The 12,180-nt window shown below is 50.1% G+C and overlaps 1 protein-coding gene across 2 annotated transcripts in view; it reads right to left on the bottom strand.

Moving 5' to 3' along the window:
* Positions 1–9,871, bottom strand: part of Eva1c (eva-1 homolog C) — a 69,768-nt gene extending 59,897 nt beyond the window's left edge. Inside the window, exon 1 of one of the 2 annotated variants that reach the window (XM_051150241.1) lies at positions 8,588–9,871. In XM_051150241.1, coding sequence (XP_051006198.1) covers positions 8,588–8,747 — 160 coding nt within the window. In that variant the 5' untranslated portion in view covers positions 8,748–9,871. The remainder of the gene's footprint in view (positions 1–8,587) is intronic. The other variant, XM_051150240.1, reaches the window with a different exon arrangement.
* Between the last annotated feature and the right edge of the window lie 2,309 nt (positions 9,872–12,180).

Genomic DNA, 12,180 nt, shown 5'->3' with positions numbered 1-12,180 from the left:
AGTGACCCCGTGTTACTGATGGTTCCATGTAGGGAGCATCTATGCATTTATTTTTTTCCAGGTAGGACATGGAATAAGAGATATATGTAAGTCCTAAGAAAAAGCAGGCTCTGGTAAAATTAGCAATGAGTGTTGGAAAAGTGGAATTATTTTAAACCACTTGGTATTTATTTATATTATTTTCTTCCCTTGATATTAGAAAGCTGCCTAAATTAAAACTTCTAAACATGACATCTTCATTTTACAACAAAAGTTATGAGGAGTAAATGGCACATGAAACCCTTGGAATAACATCCAAAACGGAGGTCTCTGATTTGCTTCTCAGCTGATAGGCCAAAGGTATTTTTAGCTCATCAGTGTGGCTTTCTTGTTCTGAGGGAAACCAAGTGAAGAGGCCATTGCCTGTGCTAGGCCAGAGTTTTAACAGGAGATGGCCACATACAGGGAACAGCAACAGGGCCCCCTTCTGAGCGGGGGCCAAACTGAGCTGGCCCAATCTGGGCATTTCTCATAGTGCTCCAGTCTCAACAATCTTAGAGACCCCAAGAGCTATGCTCCTCCTAAGCAAACTACTTCCTTACCAAGAGAGAGGAACAAACCAAGCTCTTTTAAATAGTAACAGCCTTTCATTCATAAAAGTTCAAAAACCCTTTGCCCTACTTTCTTGAGCCATTCCTTAGCTCAAATAATAAGTGCGTGGACTTCTAAGTTTTACTGACAGGTGGGGAGAAGTAGGCAAGGTGGGCAGTGAGGGGTGGGTGGGTAATGGGCCAGGGGGCAGATACTGTTCTGTTAACCTCCACTAATTCCTTCTCAGGAACACCGCAGCGCTAAGCTGCACAGGAAGGTGGCACAGGAAGGAAGGAAGACCAAAGATCTCCACATTTTATTAATCACGACCCATCAATCAAAACATTTAGAGGACACACCGCCAATATGTATCTATTTATTTATAAATTATACGGTGTCCAACTGTGAGTGTACATGTCAGTTATGAGCAGGGTGTCTTTGTGTTGTCAGAGTGGAGCAGTAACTACAGCCTGCCCTCGTACGCGTGGAGACCCTGAAGGGTTCAGCGCACTGCACATCAAAAGTTCCTAATTCTCATTTGTTTCCTTGTTATGGAGCCCTGGCTGGCAGGACTCACAATGTAGACCAGGCTGGCCTCAGACTCAGAGGTTTGCCTGCATCTTCTCCTGAGTGCTGGGATTAGAGGTGTGCACCACCACGCCTGGCCTCCGATTCCAGGTGTGCACACCTGAAGTTAACTGTGGTAGTGCATGCTTGTGACTCAGCACTCGGGAGGTAAAGATAAGAACACCAGGAGTTCAGTGACAACCTCAGCTGGCTACATAGTGAGTCTGAGGCTAGTTGAGCTACGTGAGGAGGCTCTTTCTCAAAACCACACACACATACAGAAACAAATATACACACCTATGCACACACATGGACATATATAGACACACACATACACATGCACACACAGAGAAACAGACACGCACACACATGTACACATACAGACACACACACACACATACTTTGTGCCTGTTCTGTGTAGGTATGGGTTCCTTTTTTTTTTTTTTTTTTTTTTTTTTTTTTGGTTTTTTTGAGACAGGGTTTCTCTATGTAGCCTTGCCTGTCCTAGACTCTCTTTGTAGACCAGGCTGGCCTCAAACTCACAGCAATCTGCCTGCCTCTGCCACCTGAGTGCTGGGATTAAAGGCATGCGCCACCATGCCTGGCCTGGGTTTCTTTTTTTTGAGGCCATCCTCTAAACAACAGACGTCTGCATAGAGCTTAGGCCGTTTTCAGTGTAATAAGCAGTGGCTGAAAGCCCACAACAGGAGGTGTGTAGTTAATACTCAGACAACATGTCACTAATACAGGAGGGAGCATTTGATGTCCATGGAGCTCCTTGGGTCACTCCTCAGGAGATATTGAGAGGACCGTAACAATCATGTGTGTCCCCCATGACTGCAGCCTCTTTGCACTGACTGAAATGAACAGCTGAGATAGAAAGCATGGTTGGTGTGCCTCCTCAGTGGGCACCCAAGAACTATCCAGAAAGGCTAGGCAAATTGGAGACACATTTTTCTTGGCCTTGCTCCCTTGACACTGTCAAAGACCACGCCCCCTAGGCCAGGCCCAGTTCAGTGCTGGAGGTAGCTTCTGTGCCAGCTGGGGCCTCCCTGGCAGGTTAGCTGCCTTATATGAGGCTGAGTTCTTGTCTGTAAAAGAGCCTATTACCACTGCTGCTACAGGGCTGAACTCAAATAACACTGAGCTCAATTAACAACCCTTGCTTCTTGCTGTCTCTTCCTGGGGACTGCTGCTAGGCTGCCCTTTCCAGCACAGTGCCCGGGAGACCACAGCCATCACTTGTGAGCTGACACATATCTTTGCCACAGATGGGGCCAGCCGGATGTTTCAAGTACGGCTGCTTTCCACGGAAACAGACAGGCAGTGTGAGACCCTTGCTCCCCCTCTCTTCTTCCGTGAGAGCCAGGCAGCTTCAGACATTCCGTTTGTTTGTCCTCTGCTATGAGCTGGCTTCTCAGGGTGTGATTTTTTTTTTCAAGTGACAATAACTCCTAGGTAAAAGGACAATGTGACTGAGGCATAATAAAATGCAGATGGGAGTGTGTGTGTGTGTGTGTGTGTGTGTGTGTGTGTGTAGGGGTGTGAGTGTATGTATGTGTGTAGGTGTGTGTATGTAGGTGTGTGCATGTGTGTGTAGGTGTGTGTGTGTGTGTTGTGTTGGTGTGTGTGTAGGTGTTGGGAGGTGGAGATGAGCTGGGGAAATGCTGGCCTTGTCTCCCTGGTGGTGCACCTTGGGCTAATGGGGACGGAGCCCCCAGTTGGCCATGTTCTAGGTGGACTGACACATGAACAGGAAGTAGCTCTGTGCTGTGACCATCGGCATAGTGCCTCCACTTGATTGCTTCTTGGAGTTGCCAAGGGAACCTTAAAAGAACCCAGTGCCTGCTTCTCTGCCAGTCAGTTCAACCAGAAACCCTAGAACGCCGCCGAACACCATACATTCAGCTCCTCAGATTATTCTACATGCTCTAGAGTTACACGCTGCTTGTCTTGGAGCAAAATAGGTAAATTTAGCTTCCTGAAAATGGCCAACTGTGTGTGCTCTGTCACCTTACAGGACTTGGCCTCTAAGGTCCACTGTATCACATCCTGAAACTTTGGCCATAGGACATTGAAGCTTCCTGTCAGGTCTACCTGCTGGACTAAAGGTGACCTACGTCACAGACCGATTTGCGAGGCACCAGGATTCACACTAGCTTGGGAGTATACCTGGAAGTGTAGTTTTTAAATGGGTGATTAAGTTACAACAAGGGCATTCATGTAGGTCCCGATCCAATCTGACTGATGGCCTTAGAAGAGGAGACGGGCACAGACACACACAGAAGATGCTCGCACAGGTGAGAAATCGGCTGCCAAGGACAGGGGCCAAACGTTAGTCTGAGAGGGAGGCCCAGCTTCTCAAACTGTTTCTTTAAAGAAGTATTCATTTTATTTTATTTTTTAAAAGAGTTTTTAAAAAGACTTTTAGGGTGCCAGCGAGATGGTTCAGTGGTTAAGAGCACTGGCTGCTCTTCCAGAGGTCCTGAGTTCAATTCTCAGCACCCACATGGCAGCACACAACTGTCTATAACTCCAGTTCCAGGGGATCTGAGACCCTCACCAATGCACAGAAAATAAAGGTAAATAAATTATTTTTAAAAAGACTTTTAAAATGCCCGGTGTATATGTGTTTGCCTGCATGTATGTATGTGTAACCACATGCGTGTCTGACTCTTGAGGAGGCTAGGAGAGTGCGTTGGGTGCCCTGGAGCTGGAGTTACAACATGTGGGTGCTGGAAACTGAACCCAAGTCCTCTGGAAGAGCAGCCTATGTTCTTGTTTGTTTGTTTGCTTGCTTGCTTGCTTGCTCTGTTCTGTTTCGGTTTTCCCTGAACTCACTCTGTAGACCAGACAGGCCTTGAACTCAGAGATCTGCCTGCCTCTGCCTCCCCAGTGCTGGGATCAAAGGCGTGTGTACCAGCATGCTCTGCTTGAGCCGGGAATTACTGCCTGCTGAGCCATCTCTTCAGGCCCTAGTCGTCTTTACGTTTATTGATACATTTTTTTGGGCGAAGAGCATGCATGCCTCTGTGTCTAAGAGTGTGGAGGTCAGAGGACAACTCCTCTCTTCCTACCGTGTGGGTCCTGGGGATTAAGCTCAGGCCATTGGGCTTGGTAACAAGTATCTCCTCCCCATGAGCCATATCTCAGGCCCCAGTCTTCCAAACTGGGGAAGAGAGTGTGTGTGTGTGTGTGTGTGTGTGTGTGTGTGTGTGTGTGTGTGCGCGCGCGCGCGCGCGCGCGTGCGCGTGCACACACACGTGCGCGCACACGCACAGATGCTGCCCACTCTGCAGGGGGTTGTTACTGTCACCTGAGTGGATGAACGCCATCAGAGCTAAGCACAAATTAGACCAGAGGAAAGCGCAGGTGGCTAGTGTGAGGAACCGGTACTGCCATACAGTAGCTCTTCTCTGAAGTCTGGGGACACTTGATGACAAGGAAGATCTTTTAGGCAGACACTCTTCTTCCCTCTCATCTTCGTCCTCCCTCCTACTTCTAGCTCTCTGCTTCTTTCCAAAACTCAGAGGAAACTAAATGTATCAAGATGGTTTAGTCCAAACTCCAGAGGTCGGGAAAGTTGAACAAGACTGCATCCCCCCAATCCCCCCCTACTCCCCCCACCTCCCCACCAACACTCCCCCTCTATCTCTCCTTCATACCCATCACCCTCAGCCCAATCCTCTGAATTTCTTTAAGAAGAAAGGGGGAAAGAGAATGGGAAAGGAAGGAAAAGAAGCTCCCCACCCTGTCTGTCCTCAACAGGGAAACAACAGAGAGAAGCTGGGAAGACACCTCAAGACAAGTGTTCCCTGCGACCTCAGCTTGATTGCCAGAACCGGGAGTGGTAGGAGATAACCATTCCTGAAAGCTGCCCTCTGACCACGCAACTCCTATGTGCCTTCTCTCACACACACCATGCACACGTATGCACATGTATACAAATAACGATGAATAAAACTTAAAAGAAAAAACAAATAAAGTGCCAGGCGTGGTGGTGCATACTTTTAATCCCAGCACTTGGGAGACAGAGGCAGGCAGATCCCTGTGAGTTCCAGGCCAGCCTGGTCTGCAAAGTGAGGCCAGGACAGCCAGGGCTACACAGAGAAACCCTGTCTTGAAAACAAAACAAAGCCAAAAAAACTCAACAGGAACAGAGGGCCCGCTGTAAACTATCTCAAGAGATACATGGAAGCTAGCTTCTAAGGCAGGCAAATGTCTTGTTTGGTTTTTTTTTTTTTGTTGTTGTTGTTTTTGTTTTTGTTTTTGTTTTTTTTTGGTTTGGTTTTTGTTTGTTAGTTTTTTATGGTTGAGACTCCAAAAGGCACCCCCCACCATCTTCTCCATCCTTTCCCCCTACACACCAGGCCCCTGCTTTGTTCTACAAAGAAAGAGAATGTTAAAAAAGACATGTCACTTCTGTTTGTTTTCTAGAAGAGGAGGAGAGGAAGAGCTATTCAGGGATCTGCTGACATCTCTGGCCTATTCCTCTATTTGGGGGATGCAGAAAGAAGAACAAGACTTCATCCCAAAGAGCAAAAATGGACAAAAGCCAGGCACTTAAGGCTGGGATGGAGGGCCACATGCACTAACTTTAAAATTATACTCTTGTTTTCCCTGGGAGATGATACATATACGTCTACACATTTGTTTGTTTTGTGTGCGTGTGCATGTACACACATGTCACAGCGTTGCGTGGAGATCAAAGGACAACTCTCCTTCAACCCCATGGGTCCAGATATCAAACTCAGGTCATCAGACTTGGTGGCAAACTCCTTTACCCACAGAGCCATCTTGCCTGCCCTGGGAGATGTTTTTAACGCAGTGGTGGCCACCCCAGCCTAGAAGCCCAGCATCTTCAGATAGAAGAGGGTATGGCACGGTCGGGGGGGGGGGGGTAGGGTGGGCAGTACGCTTTGGGGCTGATTAGCCCACGTCACAAGCACAGCGGGGAGGCAGGGCCACCATGCAGCCTCTGGATTATGAAGAGATCTAATGCATGAATCTCCAGGGATGAAAAAAAAATCAATGACCCAGGAAAAATGACACCAGCCAACAGCCTCAGCAATAGCCTGGGAAAGCTCTGCAAAAGGGATAGACTTCAAGCAATGTTCTCAAACTGCAGGGAAGATCTGGGAGGCCCTGCACTGTGTGACTGGGGCCCTCTGATGGGGGCCCTCGACTTTGTTTCACAGGGACACAGCCTCTGTTCTTCTTCCCTAGGCTGGGGGGTCCTGAGTTCCCTCTTTCCTCTACACCTTTGTGATGTTTCCCTCATTTAGAAAACAAGTGTCCCTATCGTCAAACATGCTCCTTGGCCCTGGGCTATTGTGCTCCGGCTCTGCAGGGGAGAGCCCACTATTTTCTGTTCTCCTTCCACACACTTGCCAAACTCATAAAAAGGAACAGGCTTGCCTGTCCCTAGGAAATCAGGCAGTACCCTTTGAGGCCACAGGAAATCAATCACAAGATGAGGCCAACACACTCAAATGGACACTCAAACTGTCCATTTGGCAGCTTGGGAATTCCCCTCCAGGCCATCACATGGTTGGAGGCTTGTTCCTGCTGCTTTTCATTTAAAGACTTCACCTTTCCTTCTGAGACTCCGGAGGCTTCCCCTGTTCCACATTATACAGAGCTTGGGTTTAAACCGGAGTGTGCTGTGGTTTGGGATGGCAGGACCACGTGTTCCTTTACAGTCCCTAGACAGCACAGAGAGAAGATGAGAAAGCCTGGCAATGCTACCACCTGCTGCTGGCTCTGGGACTTAGAAACCCTGAAGACAGCAGGAAAAGCCCTTTACCATTCTCACCTCTTAAGAACCTAAGCACCTGGCTTCTCACAGGATGCAGCCTCTCTGTTTAAAGCTTAGATCTACTCTGTGGCAAGTTGCTACACATAGTTAGTTTCCAGACCTGCATGGTAACCCACGCGCTGCTGGAACTGCGACTCTTTCCCTCAAGAAACAAATCCTGAGTCTATAATCTGGGGGTGGGGGAAGTTTCATTGTAATTTGCCTAAAGCAATATTTGTTCAGTTGCAATGATGTCATCAAAAAGGGAGGGGGTGCTTGTCAGCCTTTAATTCTTTCCTTCCAATAATTAGGACAAGACAGGGGCTGAACTCAAGAGCTGCTCACTATAGCTTAAAGCAGCGAATACAGAACTTCTGGAAGCCAAGGAAGTCCTGTTACAGAAAAAGAAAAAAGCCAACGGTGCTTGGAAAAACAAACAAACAACAAAACAAAAACAAAACCTGATGGATTTCCCCAGCACATTTACCAGAGTCTTGGTTCTCTCCGGCTTGTTTTTATGGGCCATGGTTTGCTTGCCAAACAGGCATATCTTGGCTTCCTTGGCCAGGCAGGAACAGTGCCTTGATATTAAATATTCTAAGCAAAGAACCTCTGACCCAAGGGCTCTCAGCTAACAATGAATGACATTCTCTGTAAGCAAACCAGAAACCAACTTAAGTCTGCGCTTCCAGTTTCTCTGCCTAGTGCTCTGTCACACAAGCAGAACAGAGGGTGACTCTGTTTACCACAGTTATACTGAAAAAGAAGGAAAGAAAGAAAGAAAGAAAGAAAGAAAGAAAGGGGCTTGCCAGAGTCCTGAGAGAGGGGAGTGAGGGCTGCAGACACCGCTTCCTGGGCATGATGGAGAAAGAGGCTGAGCAGGTGGAGACCCTGGGAGGTTACAGTTGGAAAGACATTTGTCACCTTGAGCAAGGGTTCTAAAAACCATCCAATCCACACCTGCCGCCTGCTGCCTGCCGCCTCGAAGCACACCTTGCTAAGATATTTTGCCCGAGGTTGGATAGGAGATCGCCAAAGAAAAGCATTGATCTTTGAGTTGGCAGGAGGGAGTCAGGATGTGTGTGTGTGTGTGTGTGTGTGTGTGTGTGTGTGTGTGTGTGTGTGTATGTGTGTCGGGTTTGGGGGAAGTGCTGGCACCTTTTGCTATAGAGTCATGCCTCTGAATGTAGTTTCTGTTCTGTCGGCTTCTATCACAATGAAGGCATCCCTACCAGACCTCCAGTCTTCCCAGGCTCCCTCCCTAGGGGCCGGTTTGGACTTTAGGTCCAGCGTGCCCGGGACTAGTCTCCTTACATGGGTACCCTTGGACACTGGCTGGGGCGCACCCTTATCGTGTGGGTGGCCAGCCAAGTGCAACTCTTCGTCTAGAACACGGTAATCTTCCAGAGCTGGGCGTGACACGGGGGCTCAGTTTAGGGATCCTCTAGTTGTGAACACTCGAAGGTCAGGATTGAGTCGCTGATGCTCAGGAAACTAACAAAGGTCAATAGCGCCGCGAGAAACTCGAAATAGGTCCGCCCATAGGAAGGAGTGACTCCCCTGCTACCCCCCTGCGGAGGCCACCCCAGCCTACTGTTCACCTGGACAACAGCGAGGGCAACGTGGGCTCACAGCAAGCAAGTGAGCTCTTACCAGAGAAATCGGTGAGCGCGGAGGTCTCTTTGGAGCACACCAGGACCGTGCAGTAGAAGAGGCGCAGGAACTGCCCCGGAGGTTCTACCTGCCTGCGGAGGCCGGGATTCTGCGCGGATTGGGGCGCTGGCGGTAGGCGCGGGTGTCCCGTCAGGAGCATGATGCTCCGGGCCGCTGGGCGCTGGTGCTGGGTTCACAGGCAGGAGGACCCGGTCACATGGCGGGACCAGTCCTTAGCAAGAGGCTCAGCGGCCCCTAGCCGCCTCCAGATCAAGACTGCTGGAGCTTCTTAGGCGGTCGCCGGCGGGTCCGGGATCCCTAGCCAAAGGGAGGGGGCGGAGACCCGGGGCGGGGCGAGGAACCCAAAGAGGCTGCCGTGCAGTTTCCCCTGAAGAAATCTCCCGGACTCCACGCGCCTAGAGAACCTAAGGGGTGTCACCTCGTGCCCTGGAGGGTTGCCGAGGCCTATCGGGGACGCTGAGCCCCTAAGGGAGAGTGTCCCCGCTACCGATCCCGATGCTGCGCAACTTGAGCACTTTCCACTCCCTGGTCTCTAGGCCGGGTGATGGCCAAGCGCTTCTGGCCCAGCCTGAGCTGGCCCGGAGCCAACCTCACCCTAGCCGGTGGAGCAGCACGGCCGGTGCCCGTCCGTGACGCACTTTAGAGACGGCGCAGCGAGTGTAACCCTGGCCAGAGGGGAGTGGGGACCGTGGGAAGATGTGGGTCCCGGAGATAGAGGCATTACCGTCCCTGCCACCTTCAGGGCTTGGTGCACAGCCACCAAGCACGCAGTACGTCCCCTTGCCCCAAACCCAGCAGTCTGCCTAGGCTCTTGCAGTCGGAACCTAAACGAGGTGAGGGTCTCAAAAGTGCCTCGAGGCCAGTTCTTTTTGCCAGGACGGAGCTTCCTCTGAATTCTAGTTGACAGAAGCCCTCGGGGATCTGAAACTGGGCTGGCATAAACAGCCGCTACGCGCTTATAATTGAGCTTTGTTTTGAAATGGGCCATGGCATCTATACGACCCCCTTGACTACTCGCGGTGCCCACATATTTGAACGTCCATAGAAACAAGCGATCGGTGACGACAGCGGAGACAAAGCGTAGGAATCCAGAGCTGCGGGCCAGGTGCAAGGTACTCGGCTTCGAAAGACCCAAGACCTACGGACAGCGCAGGCGTCCAGGCCCTATGGCGCCCGCGGGAAGGAGGAGGGCCTGGCTGGCGGGCGCTCGGCACAAAGTGTTCCCCATCTACCGCCGGGAGGGCTTGCCAAGTTCACCCAGCGCCTGACGCGGAAACGTAGATAGCGAGCCACAAGGGCGGGGCCAGGCTTACAGCCCCGCCCGGCTCCCAGAGCAGAGCACGCAGAGCCAGGTCAGTGGAACACGCGGAAGCTCTGCCTCCCTGTGGCACTGTCTCAGAGGTGGACCACTAAGATCCCAGGAAGGTGATATCCACACATTCTGCAGGGGCTAGGTCGGCCAAATTAAGATCCTGAGTGTGAGAAGAAAATGCTAAACACCCGCATTTGTGTGGAGGGATCCAGTCTGCAAGGCGGAACTTAAAAATAAATAAATAAATAAAGTCTACACTAAAATAAAAGCATAGCCTTGTGCTGGAGAGATGGCTCAATGTTAAGAGTTTGCTGCTCTTCCAGAGTTCAGATTCCAGCACCACCCCCTTAACACACACACACACACACACACACATACACACACACACTAAATCTCTTTTTAAAAAATCATAGCCTTAATAACCATGGGGCATAAGTCCAATATGAATGTCTTACATTGGGGAAACTGAGGCTGGGAGAGTAGGTAAGGTTGCTCAACTCACAGGGACCACCAGAAAAGGGTGCTTAAACCCCCAGCCTCTCCTATACTTCTATTTATGCCCCCATGTAGGTGTAGAATGGCTACCAGTGTGTACCAGGTTCTTTGGCTGGGCATGAAGGTGCTGACACAGGAAGGGAGCCATGCTCCCTGAGGGATGGTGGACAGGCAACATTGTGCTGTTGGGGGCTACAGTGGCTTCCGGATGCCACCACCCCTGTGACTGCATCCTCACACTTCCATATTGGGTTAGGTGACACAGGAGCTCTGTGGGGCAGCCTGGGACACACAGAAGGTGTTGAGACCATAGGAGTCATCACTACAGTGGGGAAGACTAGACACTGGACCATCCACAGCAGGTGAAGAGTCACAAAACACGATGCTCAAACTGGGGTGCGGGGAGTGTGGTCCTTAAGGAAACGTTCTAGGATTAGATAGGTGGAAAGGAGCGGAAGAGTTGGCTGTTACGCAAGAGCTAGCAAGACCTGGGGCTTGGAGGTGTGTGAACATTTTAGTAACAGGAACCTGCGCTGGAGAGACGGCTCAGTGGCTAAGAGCACAGAAGGACAGAAATTCTTGGGTGTCCAGAGCAGAGACGACAAAAGGCATGGTGCCTAGGAGACCCTGGCAGGCCCCGACTCCGGTTCTGAAGGCCTGGCTAAGCGTGTGCATGTCCATCTGAAGTCCTTGCTTACTGGATATGTATGTAGGTTACACATGTGTGCACGCACATGGAGGCCACAGGACAACTTTCAGGGTCATTCCTCAGGTACCATCCACTTGTCTTTCTTCTTGAGACAGGGCCTCTCTCACTGGCCTGGAATTCACCAAGGCTAGACTGGCTGGCCAGGGAGCCCCAACATATACTTGTTTTTATGACTCTGTGCTAGGATGGTGCACTATCTACCTTGGCATGCTTTATGGACCGACTGAATCATCTTCTCAGGCCTCAATGGGCCTCTTTATGTCAAACAAATAAAGGGTCGTGGAAGTGGTGCGACTGGGCACATGCTGGTAGAGATGCTCATATTGATGTGGCCAAGGGTTAGCTCAGTGATATGTGCTTCTACTATTCAAGTCCCTGGGCTTGATCCCCAATACTGGGGATGGGGACGAATCCTGTGGCAGCTGAGCACAAATGAACTGGTGGCATCAACAGTTGGTCCAGCTGGATGTGAGGGTGCACACCTATAATCCCAGCTCTCAGAGAGCTGAGGCAGGAGGATTTCAAGTTTGAGTCAGCGTAAGTACATAGTGACATCATGTCTCAAACAATGGGGAGATGCTTGGAGAGTATGCACCCCAAAGAGCCAAAATTTGTGACTGAAATAGACACGTGCACACCAGTATTCGTTACTCACAGAAGGCGGAACAATCCATGTGCCCATCAGTGGGTGAACGGATAACATGATGCAGAATTTTATTTAGCAATAAAAAGGAGAGATGTTCTGGTACATGCTGCAACATGGATGAGCCCTCAAGACATTGTGCTAAGAGAAACTAACCAGACACAGAAGGACAGACAGAGTATGAGTCCACTCACGGGAGGCGGTGAGTCAGCAGGGTCACAGGGCAGAGTGTAGACCGGAGGCCACGGGGGTGGAGGGACATGGGTCAAGGGTTACTGCTTAAACTTAAGCAGTACTTAAACTTCTGTTCGGGGTGTTTTTCTTTTGTTTTTTAAGTTCTGGAACTTGTGGTAACATCATGATTACAGGCATTGAGTTGTACAATCAAAAACAATTAAAACAAAAAAATAAAA

This window comes from Acomys russatus, chromosome 8 (assembly GCF_903995435.1).
Source record: "Acomys russatus chromosome 8, mAcoRus1.1, whole genome shotgun sequence".
NCBI classification, from domain to species: domain Eukaryota; kingdom Metazoa; phylum Chordata; class Mammalia; order Rodentia; family Muridae; genus Acomys; species Acomys russatus.
The sequence above is the reverse complement of the archived record's forward strand: the minus strand, read 5'-3'. Positions and strand labels throughout refer to the sequence as shown.